Raw genomic sequence first — 23,697 nt, 5'->3', positions numbered from 1 at the left:
TGCAAAGATGAGTGGGCCAAAATTCCTCCAGAGCGCTGTAAAAGACTCATTGCAAGTTATCGCAAACGCTTGATTGCAGTTATTGCTGCTAAGGGTGGCCCAGCCAGTTATTAGGTTCAGGGGGCAATTACTTTTTCACACAGGGCTATGTAGGTTTGGATTTTTTTTTCTCCCTAAATAATAAAAACCATCATTTAAAAACTGCATTTTGTGTTTACTTGTGTTATATTTGACTAATGGTTAAATGTGTTTGATGATCAGAAACATTTTGTGTGACAAACATGCAAAAGAATAAGAAATCAGGAAGGGGGCAAATAGTTTTTCACACCACTGTATATATACACACACATATTTTTAATACATATGCATATATATAATATCTTATTCTCTTGGCTGATCCCATTAGGGTCGCCACAGCGGATCATCTTCTTCCATATTTTTCTGTCCTCTGCATCTTATTCTGTTACACCCAGACACACTTCTCTTAGGCCTTCCTCTTTTTCTCTTGCCTGGCAGCTCTATCTTTAACATCTTTCTCCCAATATACCCAACATCTCTCCTTTGCCCATGTCCAAACTAACGCAATCTCGCCTCTCTGACTTTGTCTCCCAACCGTCCAACCTGAACTGACCCTCTAATGTTCTTATTTCTAATTCTATCCATCCTCGTCACACCCAGTTCAAATCTTAACATCTTTAACTCTGCCACCTCCAGCTCTGTCTCCTGCTTTCTGGTCAGTGCCACTGTCTCCAACCCATATAACATAGCTGGTTTCATTAATTTAACTCTGCCACCTCCAGCTGGTCTCACTACCATCCTGTAGTCTGCATTAATTTTTCTACAGATACTGGGAAATAGGCTTTTACACAGTCTACACGAATCTGCACCTCTTGTTGTCTGCTGCTTGATCTTGTATCACAAAAGCTTGCTCTACTCAAGGCAACTACTACAACCAGTTTGCCTAGAGTGAACTCAAAAGTCCAATTATACTTTCTGAAGATGAAGTAAAATGTTGCTGAATGCACTGTAGTTCATCTCCAAGAGCCTTCTTCGAAATGGCTATTATCGGTTTGATTATACTTGATTTAAAGTATAATTTCCCAGGCGTAAACAAATTGATAAAATGTTTTACAGCTGAAAACTGCACCCAATGTCTCTTTTTCAATTTGTGAACAATTTACTATAGCTGCTATCATTGTTCGTGAAGCATAAGCTACAGAAGAGCACTCTCTACCATGCTGTTGAAATATTATAGCACCCAATCTGTCTCCATATGCCTCTGTTGACAGTTTTACTGGTTTGCCTGTATCAAATATTTTTCTCACTGTCTCTTTGAATGACTGGTTTTTAGCATATCCTATTCCTGTTCTTTGGCATGTTGATGTTTCCACTGCCATTCATGATTTTTTTCCTAATAAGCTATGTCAAATGTTAATTTGGTGCACACCCAAAATGTGTAGCCCAATGAGACTGGAGCTCAATTGCAACATTCTCAGGTTGAATTTTGTCCTGGATGCATTTTGGACAATTTAAAATGAAATAAACGCGCTTGAAAAAGCACTGATATAATTGATTATATAATTTATTGAAGCATAGAGCAGGGCATATAAAAAAGTACTTTATTTCTAAGGCAGACGAGGCATGTGTATATTCATCAATTTGTGTCGATTTCCAGGTCTTTATAGCTTGTATATTAGCTGCCTAGTAATAAAATTGAAAGTTAGATAGTGCCATGCCCCCTTCAGCTTTAGGTAGTTGTAGAGTCACCCTGTGGATACGTGGATGTTTCAAAATTCCAAATAAATTAGTTTATAATTAAGTCTAATTTCTTAAAGAATGAATTGTTAATGTATATGGGGATGCTCTGAAAAAGGAAAAGAATGTTAGGAAGAATGTTCATCTTGAAAGTATTGAGTTCTCTCTACTAGTGTAAGATAAAGGGTAGACCATTTGTTCACATCTTATTTTTTTTCTATGCAGATAGCAACATTTTGTTGAAAAAGATCTTTATACTGGTTAAACCTCATTATTGCAAATACAGAAGAAACAAAATTTTCAGAATAATAAATACTTTTTGTGGGCCTGGACAAACATTCATAGAACATCATGTTAAATGAATCTCAGTTTAATGAAATGTATATCTCATTATATAAAAACATTTTTACAACCAAAATCACCACCAAAGATAGAAATGTGATGCAAAAAATATTTAATGCCACTCCTATACTTTACACAATGAGTCTTGGGAACCTTGCAACAGGTTGTCTCAAGGAGACAGTTTGTTGTGAAATTTCCGGTCTCGGGCAGGCTCTGTGAGAGTGTAGACACAACATCATACACATAGGCGAATTCTGAGTCTGTGCTCCACTGAGTATCCACATGGGTAGCTGTGTCATTTGCAGATACTGTACTGTTCAAGTTTCATAGCACTTCTAAAATTTTTCTTTGAGATGAACAAAAAAAAGTGAGAGACGGCGTGAGTTTACGCTGAAAGAAAAATTAACAATCCTGGAAAAGCTGATTCCGGAATGAAGAAAAATGATGTTGCGAATGCATTTTGGAATCGCACCTTCATCTTCATCTAGTGGCTTGTTTTCACTCTGTATTTTCATACCTGCATTTCTATTAAAAAAAAAAAAAAAACTTACATCTAATGTCTCGTTTGCATTCTGAGTTCATTCCAGTATTTCTATAAAAAATACATGTAACATCTCATTTTCATTCTGTATTTTCATGTCTGTACTTCTATAAAAAAAACCGAGAGTGTGCTCCCCTCGACTTTCTCATATAGTGAGATAAAGGAATGGGTCATCAGAACCACTTCCAGTTGCACAATATTTCACAAATATCATCTCTTTGTTTCTCATCATAACTAATTGATAATACTGATACACAATAATTTATCTCTATTTATAATTAAACTTTATATTAAAATTATATTTTCACACTTAGTGAGGTCAAAAACAGTTTTTTTCTTGATTACATATGCATTAGCTAGATTATGTGCAAAGTAAAAAGAGTTACAGTTGCCTAAAAACATAGAAAAAGTGTTAGTTTTATATAATATTTGCTGCAATAAATTGCTATAGGCAAAACTGCCTTTAGCTACATTTAATTATGATAATGATGGCAATAATAAAAAAACAAATCATAAAATTAAATGTATTACAAGGAACATGACAGGGACGTAGCAGCCTATTTTTCCCATTACATCTTTATGTTTACATGGCATGTTCAATGTTTACACATTATTGTTAATCTGATGATGTACAAAGTAAAATAAAATTATTAATAATTATTGAAAAAATATGTGTTATATCGAATACAGTTTTTAATATTGTGTACACATTTATATTTCAAAAAAATTCAGGTAGGTGTTTAATTAAAGTACCACTTCCAGTTGCGCCATTTTCCTCAAATTTCATATCTGTTTTTTTCTATTTAAACTTTTGATTAAGGAACTCTATTCAAAACTGTAGTGTGCATGAAAAAATTTGGATGGTTGTTTCAATAAAATATTACTTCCAGTTGGGTAATTTTTCTCAAATTTCATATGTGTTGCTTTTTATCATTATAAATATCTATACAAAATTTGAATCATCTATCTGTAATTATAACCATAGTTTACTTGAAAAAATTTGGTAGGATTCCTTATTTTTGATATAAAGCAGCTGTACAAAATTTCATTGACCTAGGTCAAAGCGGAGTTATAGTGTTTTCATACAGACAGACACACAGATACACAGACGGACATAATTTCAAAAATTTCAGACACAGGAAGATCTAAAATGTCAAGATTCATTAAAATCTCGAGGTTACATTTTTTCATGATTCCTTTACTTTCTCTATACTATGTCTCATTTTCAAATAAAATATTTTTTCGCAGTTTAAGAAGTACTGTTTGTTTATACAGGTATTGAGCTGCATGAGAGACAGGAAGGCGAGTCCAGTTTTTCCAGGAATATACAGGTACCATATAGAGAAGGCAGGTACAGCCTCAAGACTTCATTCAGAATAGGAGCTGTTAGGAGCCACAGCATGGGCAATCTTCCATCTTTAGCTCCCATCTTCAGATTAAAAGAACACCAGCAGCTTGGAATAACTGCTGTGGCAGATGCATTCTGGAGAAGTTAGATCAGGAGAGTGTGAGGAAGAGCAGACCAAAGCCCAGTGTTAAATTTTAAGCATTGCATGACAAGCATGGTAACTCTGATCCTGCAGAGGACAATCAATTGCTTTGTCCTTGGTTTACTGTTTACCGGACATAGCAGAGCAGCTATGGAGCTGGCCTTGTGCTTCTACCATCAGACATGGTGGCCCTTGTCACAATACTATACGTATTTTCTCTATATTCGTTATAACGCAATATCCGTTATAACAAAATATTTTTTTGGTCCTGTGAGTTTCGATATAGTAGGATTTCACCTGTATTTGCTTGTGATGAAAACTCATATCTGTTAACTTAGTGACATAATGTGTCGATTTAGTTAGCTTTTTTCCATCATTTTTATGATTTAAAACGCTTCAATGTCTGGGATGGCTTCAAAGTGTTTATATTTTGGTTGGCAGAATGCCCTTACAGGTTCATGCCTACAGTAGCATAATATATAAGTATTAAATTTGAATGGTTAAACTGAAATAACATAAAGGTTTTCAACCAAAATGAATTTAAAAGTTAAGTGTTGGTGAACCTGTGGCACAGCATTCCCCTTGTGGTATATATTTTCCATGTTATCTTTTGGCAAGATAACTGGTATAATTATCGTCTACATGGTAATGGTAATACAACAGATAATGGGCAATGAATTTATATATAACAAGTAAGAAAATGTTCATATGGCTTTTGAGGATTTAGTTAAGTGACTTGAAAGTTGGAGCACCTAAACCTTTTTTAGTTTCTTTATTAAAGAGTCAGTTATGTTTACAGATTTTTTTGTAACAGTAAGTCATACAAAAAATAAAAATAGCATTGATAAAAGATTGCAATGATGTGCATTTTAATAAACTCTATTTAACAGCATTTTCCAGGATTGTGTAGTTAAAAACAGAACACAAATAGGCATGTAGTGGCTTAAGAGGTTTAATCACTGCAGCATCCAATTCTAGTGATGTAAAAATGGTATTGGTTGTTGTTAGTTGTGGAGGGTCTGTGACTAATTACAGTTCAAACTTGTTAAACATAACTTATTTAAAGGAAGTACATGAAAGAAAGTTAAAATTTCTGTTAAAGTCTCAAGGTAAAGTTATTGGCTGATTTGGACTGTGGTGGACAATAGTTCTGGAGTTTTGCCCTCTGATTACAGTATTGGTGAAATACTGATCATTATAATCTGCCCTGCAGCAGTGTGTAAATACTGAGTAGATATTTATTCACTCTATGCATACAGAACAACACTTAGTCCATTCCTCTTAAATTCATTTGTAGATACAGTGGAACCTCGGTTCACGACCATAATTCGTTCCAAAACTCTGGTCGTAAACCAAGTTGGTCGTGAACTGAAGCAATTTCCCCCATAGGATTGTATGTAAATACAATTAATCTGTTCCAGACCCTACGGACTATATGTAAATATGTAAATATATTTAAAGATTAAGCACAAATATAGTTAATTACACCATAAAATGCACAGTGTAATAGTAAACTAATGTAAAAACATTGAATAACACTGACACAAAACACCCAGGCTCCCTGCTCAGATATTTCTCTCTCTCTCTCTCTCTCTCTGTAGAACACAACACACACACACACACACACCCTCTGTCAGAGGGGAACATTTGAACAAATCCGAACTTCAATTTAAAAACCAACCACAAGCAACCAAAAAAGTAACAAGATCACGCTATTTTAGCCTTACAGCCCGATCGCTGTAAATACTTTTTTTTAAAATGAGTTTTAAGCACAGCAGAAAAAAAAGAAACATTAGAACAAATCCGAAATTTATTTAAAAACCAACCACAAGCAACCAAAAAAGTAACAAGATCACGCTATTTTAGCCTTACAGCCCGATCGCTGTAAACACTTTTTTTAAAATGAGTTTTAAGCACAGCGGAAAAAAGGAACATTTAAAAAAAGAGATAAGTAACATTGCAACAATTCACGCTACGAACTGAAAAATTAACTTTTGAAAAATCCGTAATACAAAAACCACCTAGAAAACAAACCTTGCATTAGTCAAGTTCTGGCATAAAGTGAGGAGGAAGAGTCTGGCTCCACAATGGAGGGATGTTTTCCTTCAGGTGTTTTCTCTCTTGTGATTTCTTGGGTTTCTAGTGGTTTTAGCTGTTTAGCTGGTGGAAGCGAAAGCCTAAGGCAGCCATTCCAAAAACAAAGTCCTTGTGACCCAACCCTTCATGTTTGACCTCCACATTACTGGCAGTCTGGCTTTGTTTACATTGTGCTGCTTGAAAGCACGAGGGTTCTCAAATTGGTAAATGAGTAAACTGGTAACAGTTTTTCCACCTCTTCCAGCACTTGAAGCCTCTGCCTGGTTAACGCTGTAACTCCTTTTGCAATATCACCTGCTTTAATAGATTCTTTCTGCTTTAGAATAGTCGAAATCGTAGATTTTGACTTCTTCTACTCAGCGGCAAGATCAGTAACACGAACGCCACGCTCAAACTTTTCAATAATTTCTTTCTTTACTTCGATTTAAATTTTCTTCAAAACTTTCTTCTCACCACTCTTCACTTGCTTAGAAGCCATAGTTAACTGCAAAAGCACACAAAATACTGTAGAGCACGTGCAGGTAAAGCACGCACGTCTGACTGAGAACAATGAACAGGGAGCGGCTCTGCTTAAATGAACCAGCCAGGCAGGTACGCGGCTCTCTCTCTCTCTCTCTTTCTCTCTCAGCTGTACCCCCCCTCCCACTCAGCAGAAGGCAGGCAGTAGTGCACGCGAACCATCCCCCAACTCCACCCCCGGCACAGGCAGGCAGACAGACAGGCAAACACGTGCAGCAATCTCCCCTCCCCCTCCCAGCAGCCACGTGGCTCGCTCTCTCTCTCTCTCTCTCTCAGCAGTAGGCAGGCAGTCTGACCAAGAACAATGCAACACATGCGGAAATCATCAGCGCACACAAACCGAAAGGGAAACTGGCTTGTTCGTATACCGATTGTGTGGCTGTGAACCGAGGCAAAAGCTTTGCGAACTTTTTGGTCGTGAACCGAGTTGTACATGAACCGAGACGTTCGTGAACCAAGGTTCCACTGTACCTGACTTTTTTATGTACCTCAGCAGCAGGGGAAGTAAACTGGTGTTTAAGCAGCTTACAGTATGTGCATATGTTCCCTTGGCATCTTGGCACGTGACTAACTTTTATTGAGGTTCTTATTTGCTCTCAGGATCAGTTGTTGAATGAGCAGAGGAGGAAAATATACAATATAGGAAACATAGAAACTGAAGTGGCCTGTCTCAAGATAAATTTCAAACAGCAAACTATTCTGTTATTGAAGTTGCACAAATGATTATCTGTTTTAAGATGGAAAATTTAACAATGGCTTCATTTCTGTATTCGCAATGTCTCAGATTTTCTTTGAAGGATAAGTGTGTCAAATTTCAACCAAATCAGTCCACTTGTCGCCAAGTTGTTTCATGCAGACAGACAGCGATCACAGTAGGCTGTAAGAGCCAATCTTAGAAAGTTAATGGTAAATTCAAATCTGCCTTCAATAAAGTACCACTTTCTCATAATTACTTAGAATATGGAATAGTATTTTACCCCCTGTAAGTTAACATGAAATAGAACTTTCTTTGCTATATCTGTAAGACTGAGTGTTAATTAAGCCAGTCAGGAAATAGTCTCACTACTAGCATGGACTGTTAGATAAGTTTGCAAATAGGATATTGGCATATGGTTTTCTGACCATGCTTACCATTTTGATATCAACATTTGAAAGTACGACCGTATGGCCAAACTTAGAGAAATATGATATGTAAGCCTTAAACAGAACTTTCTTTAAACAAGACATTTTCTTTTCCTTGTAATATCATTTTTTTTTCTCTATTTTTGTATGAACTGCTTTGCTTTTTGCTAATACTTTTTTAAAATGAAGATACTTTGGGTTTGTAGAATTATTTGAACACACATCACACTATTGCCTGAGCCATCCTATAAAGCAAGCTAAAAGCTGCAGAACTTTGGTAATTTTGGACAAATGCAGCTATGTTTTCATCAGAAAACTGCCTACAGAGGTTCTTTAACTGGAAACTACCATCTGAGAACTTTTGCTCAGGAACTTGTCAACGAAAGAAAAAGAACTGAACTAATGAGGTATTGTTTTCTTCTCTTCTGTTTATGCATGATCGGAACTGAAAGCTAAAGACACCCTGTCCGAATTTAAAGAAATTGTGATGTAATATGAAGACATCAAGAATGATTATTTCTTTTGTTGGCCTAGGATAAAGAAGTTTGACTTACCTTTGCCAAATGAACAACTCAATTGTGACCTGGAAATGCAGTTCATTTACTCACTCAGTTTTAAAGAGCCCAAGTGAAGTCATGGGGAGTGATATGAGTACAATCTCAAATGAGGGTCAATTAAATATATTAATGATCTCATAAAGAAAAGGCATGATCAGTTTCTGATCTTATGACTGAAATTGAAAGCCTTAAAGTCGATTTTGTTAATTGTATAATAAAGACTTTCATGAAATACAGACTCAACTTGAAGAGCTGAATAGAAGGATATCACCGTTACTAACTAAAGATAATGCAAAGAAAAAACAGATTATTTCAAAATTTACGACTTTCAATGAATTTAGTGTTAGAACAATGACATGGCTTTATGAAACTAGTAAAATTTGGAATTCAGTTAATGAACAATTAGCAACTGCAACAACTGCAAGATCAAGTTCACATAGAAACCAGTAGCCCTCAAGTTTCACAAATATTTGGCAGTAAAGAACACTTTTTATCATTGCTGCTAACTGCTGCGGCAACACCTCCTTCATCGACATTCACACTCGAACGATCAGAACTCGATACTTTTACAAAAGCTTCAAGAGTTTGAGTCTAGAGTAGAAAGGAAAGAACAACCAACACCACTGAGTGTCAGAGAGGATCTGTGTGATATGCATCAGGTCATGAGAAGGCAGAGGGAGAATCTGGACAAATCTTCTCCACCGTATACTGTAGTACCACAGAGACAAGTCCCTTTATTTTCAGGTGACCCATTAGCCCATGCAGACTTTATCAGGGAATTTGACCACACTATAGGAAATGTGTTAGAGAACCCTCAAGATAAGTTGGATTACTTAATACAGTACACTAGAGGCTCTCCACAAGATATGGTTAAAGTGTGCACACAGATACCACCAAAACAATCCTACACAGAAGCCTGAAAGCTACTTGACAGCTACTATTACAACCGGATATATACATAGCTGATGCATACCTGGACAGAGCATTCACGTGGCCTCAAATAAAGCTGAATGATGGAATGGCTCAGAGAGATTATGCAACCTTTCTTACTAGTTGTATGAATGCTATGTCCAATGAAGAGAATGGTGAAGAATTCAACGGCAATTCAAATATTCGTACTATATTCTCGAAGCTCCCTTATCTTTTACAAGATGAATGGGGATGTTTTATTTACAGTTTTCAAGAAGATGAAGGCAAAAGGGCAGTGATGGCCGAGCTAATTACATTTCTACATCGGCAGAATAAAGTATTGTTGCATCCTGTGTTTGGAAGTGCATGTCAAAGCCATGTATGCAAGATCCACTAAGAATCTGGACAATGTGTCATCCCTGTTAAAAAGTAAAATCTAAGAAGAGAAAAAGGGATATAAAAACATTAGAACATGAGAAGAATCTAGATGAGAACATGTCATTCAGTCCAACAAATCTTGCCATTCCTATCCACTTAATTCTTCTAAAAAAACCATCAAGTCGAGTTTTGAAAGTTCCTAAAGTCCTGCTGTCCACCATATTACTCAGTAGCTTATTATAAGTGACTATAGTTCTCTGAGTAAAGAAAAATATTCTAATGTTTGTGTGAAAGCTACCATTAAACAAATTTCCAACTGTGCCCCTTTGTTCTTGATGAACTCATTTTAAAATAACAGTCTCGATCCACTATACTAATTCCCTTCATAATTTTAAACACTTCAATCATGTCTCCTCTTAATCTTTTTTTGCTTAAACTGAAAAGGCTCAGCTTTTAAAATTTTTCTTCATCATTCATCCCCTGTAGCCCTGGAATCAGCCTAGACGCTCTTCTCTGGACCTTTTCTAGGCTGCAATGTCATTTTTGTAGCCAGGAGACCAAAACTGCACACAGTACTCAAGATGAGGCCTCACCAGTGCATTATAAACCTTGAGCATAACCTCCTTGGACTTGTACTCTACACATTGTGCTACATAACCTACACCTATAACATATGTCTTTATAAACCCTGGTAGTACAGTACAGTACAGTTCCAGAACCCCCCGCGATTGATAAAAATCCACAAAGTAGAAACCATATGTTTGTATGGTTATTTTTATATATTTTAAGCCCTTATAAACTCTCTCACACTGTTAACATTATTAGAGCCCCCTAGACATGAAATAACACCCATGTCAAAAGTTTAAACTGTGCTCCATGACAAGACAGAGATGACATTTCTTTCTCACAATTAAAAGAATGCAAACATATCTTCCTCTTCAAAGAAGTAAACGTCAGGGGCAGAGAATGTCAGAGAGGGCAAGAGTAAAGCAAACAATCAAAAAATCAATACGTGCTTTTGTGCTTTTGGCGGCATTTTTTAGAGGAGCGTCCGTATCCTCTAGGCAAACAGCCTCTGTGCAAACAGCCCATCTGCTCACACCCCCTCCGTCAAGCAGAGAGAGTGAGAGAGACAGAAGAAAGCAAACAATCAAGCACCGCGCAGGAAGCACATCGTATATCATTGAGGAGTTTTATTTAATATGTAATACATGCTCTGATTGGGTAGCTTCTAAGCCATCCGCCAATAGCGTCCCTTGTATGAAATCAACTGGGCAAACAAACTGAGGAAGCATGTACCATGAATTAAAAGACCCATTGTCCGCAGAAATCCGCGAACCAGCAAAAAATCTGTGATATATATTTAGATATGCTTACATTTAAAATCCGCGATAGAGTGAAGCCGCGAAAGTCAAAGCGCGATATAGTGTGGGATCACTGTACTGTAACAATTTGCACTGAAAATTTTCAGAGACAGTTAAACCTTCATGGAAGAAGAACTCAAGTATTCCTCAAAACTATAATTAATTGTGATACTGATTCAAGAATGGTAACTAAGAGTACTATTTTATCAGATTTGCAAGTCTGTGGACTCAATGGTAATGTTTATATTGATTTGCCAAAATGCTATGTGCAGGTCACTATTCCAGTAGACAGAGAAATATTCCACAACAGGAAGACATCAAAAAGTGGACATACTTTGAAGAGGTACATCTACCATTAATAGATTCTGAAGTTGACCTTTTAATAGGTATCAACAACCTAAAACTCTTCAAGCTATGGCAAATCATACCTAGCAGAGGAGATGAACCTCATGCTGTGAAGACTGTACCTGGATGGATGAATGGTAAAAGGAACATACAAAAAAATAGATGACCTTGCAAAGCACAATGATAACCTGCCTAAACATTCAGTCAATTGTGTGTGTTTCGATAACTAAAATAGAAGAAATGTTGCACCAACAGTATAATACAGACTTTCCAAAACGCAGGAGGACATCAAGTTTATGCGCACAGTCTCAGAGTCTGCAAGACTGATTAGGTGCCCACTATTGTTTAAATCTGCCTTTAAAAATGAAACACTTAAAATACCAAACAATCACTGTATATCAGAACAGCATGCAATTGGACTCAAAAGAAAACTAAGCAAACATTCAGGTTTCCACAAAGACTATAAAGTTATGAGAGACATTATTGAGAACGGTTATGCTGTCAAAAGTACCCAAAGAAAACTGACTTGTAATGAAGGCAGGATGTGGTACAATCCACATCATGGTGTGTATCATCCAAAGAAAAATAAGATTTGAGTGGTTTTGATTGTACTATTAGCCTACTATTTTAATTAACAACTAGCGACTGGGTGTTTGTGAAATCCATACTTTCTTTGCAAAGAATTATTTATTTTGTTAAGTCCTTGAAATGATTTTGTTATCATGGTGCTGATTTGTGCTTAAAACAGACCTTTTCGACCGATGTAATGAAGAACCTCCTGTTTAAACGTGGCTGCGAGACTTGAACTCAGCTCTTCAGTGCACCTCATTTGATTTTTTCTGGCAAACAAATTTTCAAAACAAGCCATATTATAAGACTCTAATCAGTGGCGTGCCCATTTTAGATCTGAGATCGGCTAAAATTTAAACAATGCCCGTTGTTAATACCCAGCCGTCATTACTCAGTTTGCCAATAGATGTCAGAAGGACGGATGCCAAAACCGAACTGCCCAAAGATAGATTTCGACGTACCAAGCAAATGGCGATACATTCTAAATTACTTATGGTTCCAGAGCTGTCAAAGGGTTTAAGTCAGTCGACAATATTAGTCCTGGAAAGTACGCCCCACCAAACCAACGTTCCAAAAACCAAACAAACTTACTGTTATCTGCTCGAACCAAGACCGACTTACTATACTCGGCCGTCTAGCGGCGTCACTGAAGCATTCAAACATTGTTAGCCAATCATGCAATACTGCGTCCGCGTTTGCCACGTTATGTTCTAACAACAGAGACAGAGTCCCATTGCATGGTTCTAACTTGTATTGAGTCAAGGTATTGACGCGAACACCATACATACGGATAATATCAAATTAAATATAAGGATTACTGAAAGGTCCTGACCTAACCTAACTAACACACACATTTGTCTCCTAACAAGATTTAGAGAGGACTCAATGGCATTAATTGAAGACATTAAATCAATATTCTACCAAGTTAAAGTGCCAGATAAAGATATTGATCTTTTTCACTTTTTGTGGTGGCCTGAAGTTAATCTAAGTAAAGACTTGAAAGAATTTAAAATGACAGTACTTAAAATGACAACGTTTTTGGTGCTACTTCTTCACCCAGTTGTACCTCTTTTGCTTTGCTTAGAACAGTTGAAAATGCAACAGAAACATTTCCAGAGAAAGCCGTTAACACAGTACGCCATAATTTCTATGTAGCTGATTCCTTAAAGTCATTGGCAACAGAAGAACAAGCAATATGATTGGCAAGAAATCTCCACGCTCTATGCTGCAGAGGGGGATTTCACCTGACTACATGGGCGATTAACAACAGAACAGTACTATTGTCTATTCCTGAAGAAGACAGAGCTGATGAACAAAAGGATTTAGACTTGAACCATAGTTTGATCCCAACAGAACGTGCCCTGGGTGTTCAAAGGTGCACTGAAATGGACAATTTCAAATTTGAAAAAAAGTTGCAAGACAAGCCCGCTATCAGCATGGTATTCTGTCAGTTCAGTTTATGACCCCATGGATTTTTAGCGCCTGTTATACTGCCAGCAAAGCTTATCTTAAGGGATTTGAGCAAATAAAAGTATGGATGGGATGACAAAGTGGAAGACAAGCATGTTCAGAAATGGAAAAAATGGATGGGTGACTTACAGTTGCTGACAAACTACAATTTGAACAGATGTATCAAACCTGCATGGTTTGGAACCATAAAGTCAGCACAAATACACTATTTTGCAGATGCCAGTGAAAATGGACATGGATGGCACTGTCACATATCTTCTCTGGACTAATTAAGAAGAAAAACAAAATGTTGTTCATTTCTAATGGGGAAATCAAGAGTGGCACCATTGAGTGCATGTCACAAAGCATGTCACAATTCCAAGACTAGCGATAACAGCAGCTGTTGTAGCAATCAAAATGGATAAGATGCTAAAGATTGAACTTCAAATACCCCTGCAAGAATCAACATTTTGGACTGACAGCACCACGGTGCTAAAATACATTTCAAATGAAAACACTTGATTCAAGACTTTTGTTGCCAACAGAATCACAGTGATCAGAGATCATTCACAACCTTCACAATGAAGCATGTCACATCTGCCCTAAATCCAGCAGATCAAGCATGAAAAGAACTAAGCATAGATAGTTTTCTCAAAAGCACAAGTTTCTTACTGAAGCCAGAACATAAGAGGCCAAAAATACCAGACCAAATGATTGATTCTCTTACTGAATATAATCCAGAAATTGAAATCTGTTTAGTTAACATGACAAGAGAAGGAGAGATTATTGAACCTGTAAATAAACTCATCACCTACTTCTCAGAATGGCTACTTAAAGTTTAAAGAAATATTGCTGCACTTAAAGGATGAGCTTTCAACTTGAAAGTCAGCCAATCTGAAAGTAACAGAACATATGAAAAAGTACAAATTGACAATAAAACTAAACATGATTTTTTTCAGGAGACCTGGTTAAAGCTGAAGAATATTCAGAAGAAATAATGGCTTTAAAGAAAAATGGCCATGTAAAAAGGAATGGTCAAATCATTAACCTGGACCGGATCTTAAAAGATGGAATACTAAGGATCAGAGGCAGATTCAATAAAACTGCTATGCCAGAAGAAGTTAAACATTTTGCAATTCTCCACAAACATTCATGTTTGCTTCTCAAATGTTGCAGCACATCAACAAAAATATCAGAAATTGTGGATGCAACAACATGCCATACGTTAAACAAACTCCACTATGAGAAAAATCATTTCAAAGTGTGCAACATGCAGAAGATACAATGTTCTATTTTTTAACAGTAGACGATGCTGCACCCCGCATCTTTTGGGTAATGGGTTAAGTCATCAAAACAATGCCAGATGCTAAAGGTGTGGTCAGAAGAGTTTGTGTGTAGACCTAAAGCAGCACACTAGGCAGACCTGTGAATAAACTGTGCCTGCTTCAAGAAACAGCTAACAATTGAAATAAGAAGTTCTTAAATGTTTGTTTACAGCTACATGTAAATTGCTAGTTATTTTTAAACAATATTTAGAATATAAGAATAGCTTGTGGCTCTTTTTAAAGTGAAATATAGTAATGGTCTCTGCTCCTACAGTTAGGGGCCGGAGATGTAAGAGTCAGTCTTAGAAACTTAATGTTAAATTCACATCAAATATCAACAGAATACCAGCTTCACATAGTCACTAAGATTATGGTGTAGACTTGTACCCCTTGAAATAGAACTTTCTTTGCTATGTCTGTAAAACCGAGTGTTAATTAAGCCAGTCAGGAAATAGTCTCACTGCTAGCATGGACTGTTAGATAAGTCTGCAAATAGCAGATTGGCATACAGCTATCTGAGTGTGCTTAACGTTTTCATATGAGCATTTGAAAGGAAGACTGTATGACCAAACTTAGAGAAATATAAAACAAGATATGTAAGCCTTAAACAGAACTTTCTTTAATCAAGAACATTTCTTTTCCTTGTAATATCATTTTTTTCTCTATTTTGCCTGAACTGTTTGGCTTTGAGTTTTACTAAAACTTTTAAAATTAATATACTTGGCTTGTGGAATTATCTGAAAACATGTCACACTATTGCCTGAACCGTTGAATGAAGCAAGCTAAAAGCTGCAGAATTTTGGTAATTTTGGACAAATGCAGCTACATAGGCACTTCTTGTATTGTATACAAACATGCCTATAATTTAGATCAGAAACAAAGAACTTTATTTAATTTTGTATGTATCTAATTGTTTATCAAGTGTCCCCAGAAAAATAACAATCGTTTGCTCTTTAGGATTCCAACTTAAGTTTCTATTGCATAAACAGCAAAAGTTGCCTTAGATGAAAATATGGCAGCTTTGGATTGAATCTGTTTTGTAATACACTTCTGAAAGGTTTAACATACAGATCAGTGTTTTACAAGATAATATGAAGAAAATTACCACAGTGGACAAGTGAATCAGATACCAAGGAGCACCGATAGAAAGTAAATAATCTCCCAAACAAATGTTTGCATGTATGCACTGAGGAAAACAACACACGGTAAACATAATTAGACCTCAGGATTAACATAAAACAAACATCCAAATATTTACCTGCTGGTGGTTTTATAAGTGGTGGTGGGATTAATGGAACAATTATTGGGACATTCCCATGATCCTTTGAAGAAGATGAAGAAGATGAATCTGAAACTCCATTTCCCACAGCTGGCCCCGAAAAACTACTGTTTGTATTGTTTGGCGAACTGCTGTGGTCTTCTGCAGCTTTTGATTTTGGCAAAGAATTTTCTGGAAAAACAGAGGAACGATAGTGAAATAAGTTCAAATATTTGTGTTTATTGATAGTTTTACATGATCTCATATAATGAAAAAGTATAAGTGGCATATTGCCAGAAATTCTCAAGAGGACAATCAAGTTGATCCAACATCATGTCTTCAGTTCAGTTTTGGACCAAAAACTCAAAGATGTCAGTACAAATTCTGGGAATGTATTTTAAGACACTTCTTCAAATAAACAGGCACCAGAATCTTAAACAAACTACTTTGTCACATAGGTGAAGTGGAAACCATGACCAACTTTAAAAAAATGTGAATATATCTATCTATCTATCTATCTATCTATCTATCTATCTATCTATCTATCTATCTATCTATCTATCATATAATATCATATAATGTCAGTTGTATAAGTTGAATGCGGAAAACTCATGCTATTGGTCCAAGAAATTATGATATGCTAACGCCACCTGATAGAGTAACCACGTAGTGCACTGCCTTTTTTTTTGTATGTATTGTGCATACGTGACCACACGGTAATACCCAAACTATTCTGATGCAACATTTGCACTGATATGTGTTTTTTGTAGCTCACACCCTCATACATCTTTATCGTAAGAACATCCCTTATCTACAATGGATCGTTCAATCAGAAGAGAATATGAAGCTGGTCGTTGAAGTAGCAAAAGAAATTAGTAACTGTGCTGCTACAGCAAAATGTAATGCATCTGAGAAACTGATGCGAGATTAGAGGAGACAAGAAGATGTAAAAAAAAAAAAAAATTTCAGTGTCACATTTATGATCGATTTTTTTGGGTTTCAAGACCTGACTTATACGTGAGTACATAACGTAAATGCCATTTGGAAGTCTCACTAGCACCTATCCAAGACTGCAAGAAGTCATACAAGAAGTCATACAGTCATACAAGCATATGTCACTGTTTTCAGCATATTTTCAGTTAGCTAGGCCCAAGTCTGCATTCATATTACTGTCCCTTTTCATTGTATACTTGGAAAGTAACTAGATATATTGGTTACTATAAAAGTGCTATGTAAATATAGATTTTTTTGGTTGTATATTATTAACATAAGGGCGGCACGGTGGTGCAGTGGTAGCGCTGCTGCCTCGCAGTTAGGAGACCTGGGTTTGCTTCCCAGGTCCTCCCTGCGTGGAGTTTGCATGTTCTCCTCGTGTCTGCGTGGGTTTCCTCCCACAGTCCAAAGACATGCAGGTTAGGTGGATTGGCGATTCTAAATTGGCCCTAGTGTGTGCTTGGTGTGTGGGTGTGTTTGTGTGTGTCCTGTGGTGGGTTGGCACCCTGCCCAGGATTGGTTCCTGCCTTACGCCCTGTGTTGGCTGGGATTGGCTCCAGCAGACCCCCGTGACCCAGTGTTTGGATTCAGCGGGTTGGGAAATGGATGGATGGATGGATTATTAACATAACTGTTAGTTATTTTAATTATGTTTACATTATAATTTATACATTTATAATTCTATAATGTGAGTATTTTAAGACTGTGTTGCTTGAGATTTTTAAAGGAATTCATAAAGAAAGCTTCTGTGGCTCCTATAGTTATGGCTTTTTTTTCAGTAGGGCAACTGTAGCACTTCAGCATAGCAGAAGTCCAAATGGTCAGTATAGCAAAGAGAAAAATTCTCTTTGTGGTTGTCACAAGTAAAATCAGGTGTGGACTGCACCCTGCAGTCAGGGGGAACAAGTTTCTCCACCCCAACCCAGACAGATGCAGACACAAGTTCAGCACAGTGCACAGGTTTATTTTTGGCTGTGCAAAACTCTTCCCCAAGTGTTTCCCACACAAGCACAGTCCAATAAGCACATTAATAAAGCACAGTGAAGCCCAACAATTTGTCTCTTCCTTCTGTCTCTGTCCACTTCCACTCCTCCTCCAGCAAGCTTTGTCTTCCCCCTACCGACTCTGGCTCCTGGAGTAGTGGCAGCTGGCTCCTTTTATGTGATACCTAGGAGTACGTCCTGTTTGCCATAGGTAAGGTGGGAGCACAGTGAAGCAGGGTTGTTCCATCTTGTGGCACCCCCTGAACCCAACTTGGCTGAGCGAGCAAACACCGGCTGCCTGCCAAATAGGTTATCAGGGACTAGGCTTTTATTTATTCATTTAATTTTTCTTCTCCTAGCTACTCCTGTCTTGTGTGTGAGGATAGCTGCCAGACATTGCTGGCCAAACCACATGTGCTATGCTACTCAGTTGCGTTTGTGTAAACGGTATTTTACAATTTTAAACATTTTTGTTAATTATGTTCTGTCCATTTCAGAGATTTAAAGAGTAATGTTCAAGTTATAATGACCAGCAACAGTCTATTTAAAAAACAAATGAAACAGCTAAAACAAAACCTTTTAAAATCAAGTAACATTAACATTTTGAGATCTGAGATACCAGGCATTGGGATCAACAGGTGGAAAGATTCTGTCATCATATTAGACAGCCCAGCACAAACTCTACTGTAGAATCCCCAGAAGTGGGTGACTATGTCTTTTTTTAGCTTTTATTTATTTAAAGCATGTAACATTCCATATAATCAAGTGAAACTTAACAAAACTAAATTCAATTCAGCCCCCACCCATGAGAAAGACAGAAAGGCACAGTCAGAGTAAAACTTTTGAGTGTAGTAAAGAGGGAAAGGAGTCTTTCAAACGTCTTTGTTATAACTCACTGTCGACTCCCCATGGATGTTTTGCGACTGTCTCTTGGCCATAGTTCATCAATTAATGGACAGATATTGATAAGTTTCATTTATGTTAATCAGTTTCAAACTACTTTGTTTCCCCATATATGTTTTCATTATGTAATTACTGATTTGTAAAGTTTGTAATTGCATTTACCTGTGAACTTGTCACAACACTCTAAGCCTGCAGTCTGTGAAAAACACTATTCAAAAATAAGCTGAATTGAGTTGAATTTTGAATGTTGGTTATCAGAGTTTCAGTAGCATAGCTTTATGTCTGACATGAAATAATTTATATAAAGAACAAAACAATCCAATAAAATAAAAAATAACAAATATAATTATATATCCCAGCGAAAAATTCATCATATTCAACACTCAGAGACTACCCGATTGCAGAAAGCCATATAAACAGAGAGAGAGAGGTTGGGAGCATACACTGATACAGCATGTTGCTGTAACCACCACACCACTAACCACCTCAGTATTCCGAATTGGGACCCGAGCGCAGCCATGCAATGGGCGACACCTCAGCACCACACAAGTTCAAATGGAATGCCACAGTGTGAGGTTTTTTACAGTGGCTGGAGTGCCAATCCTGCCACCAACCCCCAAGTTTTTCCTGCAAGTTAGAGGACCTGCCTACAGGGCATATAAAAAAGAGAGAGTCCTATATATATATATTCGATATTTTAAAAAAAAATAGCAAATAAAATAAAAAGGTTTGGCACAGGCCCAATGTCAACGTTACTCCTCTTAAAGAATTTGATCAACATGTAAGGGAAAATAAAAATACAAATAAAAACTCTAAGAATAGTACTAAAGTCAGTCTGTTTTATGAACTGAAAATGTGAACTGACTTCTGGAGTTTAACGCTCAGTGCTAATTGACCAGTTCCATATACAGTAAGGTTTATTAATATGCTGAGTGCCCTCCTGGGAACCACTTGATAGAGACCAAAGTCCAAAAGTGGGCTGCTTTTGACCATTAAGAAACAGCTAAGAGTGAATCCAGTTTTGAAATTAATGAGGTCAGCCTTCTCTTCACAAAACACAGAGACTTTCTTGCTGAAGGTACAGTTACCCTCAATCACTACATTGATTTTAAATTTGATCCTGCCAAAAATAATAGAAAATTTGTGACATTTGCTTATTAAAATTAAAAGTTAATTGATTTAATAAAGTTGATTATCATGATTGATCATTGCTGGAATCCAGTGCAAATTATGAATGTTAGTTTAACCTAACTACTTGATTACTGTTGAATATTTATTACATTCTGAAGTTTAATTAAAATCTCTAGTTTTTATTTGTGCTTGTGGCCTTTGCCTTTATTTCCAATAAGTATATACATTGACAAAATTCCATAATTTGAATTTATTAAATTGCTAGGAAATGTTTTTTTAGAATCTCTGTGCAAACAAAGGTGCCCTAGAAGAGCTTCCTGCCAAATAGGAATGGTGCCAGACGTTCTTCAGGGATTAGCATTTTTGCAAGTGTGGAGCTGGGAGAGGTGCAGTGGCAAAGACTTGCCTAGCAAATGGAAGAGAAGGCTGAGAGGTAAGAAAGGCAATGTAAGGTTTATCATGCAGTAACTAGTCTAGAAATATTTAGTAAGGCTCAGAGGGGCACAGTGTTTGTTATTTTGTGCCCTGGATTGTGCTGTCTTTATCCTTCTATGTTATCCTCCCTTGTATTGTTTTTTTGTCAATAAATACCCTTTTATCAATTTATTGGACTGTAGTTGTATCTTAAATCTAAAATCCTTTTAAAAAAATAAGATATAATTATAGTTTTGTTCATTTGGAATGCAAAAAGGCAACATATAAAAAAGGAAGTCATGCAAAAACCTAAAGCAGTGGGCGGCATGGCATTAACTACCTTTCAGTTTTACCACTGAGTCATGAATATATGTATTATAAGACTATAGGAATATCTTATACTATCTTATAATGGGAAACTCTTTGGTTATTTGTCAGCCAGTTTTGGCTTCTCTGTTACGTAGGGCAGCAATGATTAGTCGACGTAATCAACGACGTCAACTACAAAAAATCGTTGACGCAGATTTTTTATTATCGACACGTCATAAACAGAACCTTCAATAGAGGCTCCAGTCACAAAGAGCCACATTGGTTTTTTGTAACTGCAATGCACTATATGAATGTCTGGGGGCAGTGTCATTTGTTATTTTCTGTCAAGACTGCACACAGTCCTACCAACGAAAAAGAATGTCTGAGGAGAAGAAGAATGTAGAGGAAAATAAACGTGGTTGCAATGGTGAGTCGGATAGAGGAGGGGGAAGGAGATGGAAAAAAATTGAGACAGAAACTTTCTAAAGTGTGGGAGCACTTCACAGAAAAAGGAAAAAAAAAAAGTTGAATGCAGATTTTCACTTTTCACTGCAGCACCACCGCGATGCATGAGCATCTGAAGCGCAAGTATCCTAGAGCTGTGATGCCGCCATCTCTTGAGAGGTACGTTTTAGTGAGTAAAGTTAGTGTTAATGTTGATGTTTGTACTATAATGTGTATATCAAGGTTTCAACAATGATAGTTAACCCTTAAACCGACACATACTTGGGGGTTATTGCACCTCTGGATGCCAAATACTTTTTAGATGCACTTTTTAAGTAAACGTCACAATTCACAAAGAAAATGTGAAATTTTAATGGAACACATTTTTTTTCATGCAAAGAGCATCACAATTACTGCAACACTGGTCATTTTTCAACTGTAAAAACTTTAAAAAACTACTGCAACAATCTATTATTATATGTTCAAGGTGCAACTGAAGCCAATTGATGAAATTCAGTAAATCACAGAGCCAACTGCGCCTGAACTGGCTGCACGCAAACACATAGAGGTAGATGCTGATGTTTGCAGGCTCGTCTAGTGCAGGGGCTGAATCCCAGAGACAGTGGTGCTGCAGTTCTGCCGGGACTGGCAGTGGTCGTGAGCTGGCTGCTCAACAAATGTACAGCACTGACTGATCAGCTCCAGCGTGCTGCCAAATTGCTCTGTGAAACAAATATAGCTGGTTGCGGCGTTCAAAGAATGTACGTTGCCGAAAATACTCGGCCCCTGTGTGCTGGCAAATTGCACTGAGACACGACTACAGCCAGTTGCAGCATTCAATGAATATACATCGCCGAATATACTCGGCTCCGGCGTGCTGGCAAATTGCACTGAGGAACAACTTTAGCCGGTTGCAGAGTTCAATTATGTACATCACCGAATGTATGTTGCCGCATTTACTCAGCTTTGGCGTGCTTCCAAATTGCACTGTAAACCGACTCTAGCCAGTTGTGGCAGTTTAATGGTTAAGTAAATATAATTTCAATTATGTTTGCTAACGTGTTTGTAGCTATAGTAAACGAGTGAATAGGAGTAGCTGAGCCATCCTAGTTTTTTTTCTTCTTTTTTTGTATAATATTTGAGTTCATATGAATAGTAAACCATCTCTAACTAACATTAGGCAACTTGTGTTTTGGAGTTTATCAGTAATTAGCGTGTTACATATTTTAGTCCGTTATTTTTTTATTTTGGCATAATATAGTACATGATGTGATAAACTACAACACTTTTCCTTCAGAGTGTGATGATTAAAACATCTTTCTCTGTCTGGAAAATCATTCTTGTGTATTCCTGCTACCTCTACTCCCTCTGCTACAATTCAATGTTTTCTTGGTCTCTGTCAGTCACCTTTACAGAAACTGTGATGTTAGATAGCATTCTTATAAGTACAGTGCAGCTCAGGCCTCAGCACCATGTCTCTATGGGGTTTTGATCTAGATTTTTACTTGGTAATTGGAAATTATTGAATATCTACCATTTCAGTCAATCTGTCAAAGATTTGCTTGTAAGTTTTGGGTCACTGCCAAGTATGCTGCAGCTCCTTACCACCAAAACCTCTCTCAATTGCTTCAGTTTTGACCTGTCTCTTCAGAGAGCATATTGTTTCGGCTCTTAAGCAGTAGTGTTTTTTATTAGAATTCAGAAGTTTGTTCCAGGGGTTTGTTTCATGATTGATGTTCTTCCACTTTCTTGATCATTTTTAAAGGAGGGCTTATGAGATTTGACATTTATCATAATGATAGATGCCTGTAACTCCATGGCCAGTAACCTTGAAACCTCTATGACACTTCTAGTAGCACCATGTGCTCAGATCCTAGAGAGAACTGACTGGCACAGGCGCGTTTTGGCAAATTAACAACAATTTGATATTTTTATCATTCTAGATTTATTGTTTTTACTTGAAAGTGCTGGAATTCTTCATCTTTGGAAATACATGATAGGCACCAACTGTGACTGCTCTAGATTCAATTTGATCTAAACATGACAAGTTACCACAGAGCCAAACCCACAAAATTCTCCCTTTTATATAGAGATGGAATCATTTACACATGCTTTCATGTGCTTGATTGTAATTATTGTACATCTTAAACAAGTGGATAAAATAATGGATACTTACTTTTAACGTCACTGAAAAATGGCTAGCTTTTTGTTGTTTGTTAAATGGCAAAGTAGAATTTTATATGTCGTTTGTCAAATGTATCTAGTAGTCACATATACCTTAATATTCAGTATTAAACTGGACTGTCTACTTTCTTTGTCATCAAACAAGTCTTTTTAAGCATCAACTTAAACTGAACACAAACTGTGTAAAGACACCACCAATGCTGCACATTATAACAACAGCTATGACATGGATTTGAAATAATGGAATTGGAGAGTAGCATTAAATTAAATTGTGCTAAAGTACAGTAATGCAAGCGGGTAGATGAGCCACTTACA

General features: G+C 36.9%; 1 protein-coding gene across 5 annotated transcripts in view; it reads right to left on the bottom strand.

Moving 5' to 3' along the window:
- The window catches only part of sobpa (sine oculis binding protein homolog (Drosophila) a), a 506,753-nt gene that overhangs the window by 411,805 nt on the left and 71,251 nt on the right, over window positions 1-23,697 (bottom strand). For all 5 annotated transcript variants that reach the window (XM_039747882.1, XM_039747881.1, XM_039747886.1 and 2 more), the window contains exon 3: window positions 16,022-16,213. In XM_039747882.1, the coding sequence (XP_039603816.1) occupies window positions 16,022-16,213 (192 nt within the window). The remainder of the gene's footprint in view (window positions 1-16,021; window positions 16,214-23,697) is intronic.

Source organism: Polypterus senegalus, chromosome 3 (assembly GCF_016835505.1).
Source record: "Polypterus senegalus isolate Bchr_013 chromosome 3, ASM1683550v1, whole genome shotgun sequence".
NCBI classification, from domain to species: domain Eukaryota; kingdom Metazoa; phylum Chordata; class Cladistia; order Polypteriformes; family Polypteridae; genus Polypterus; species Polypterus senegalus.
The sequence above is the reverse complement of the archived record's forward strand: the minus strand, read 5'-3'. Positions and strand labels throughout refer to the sequence as shown.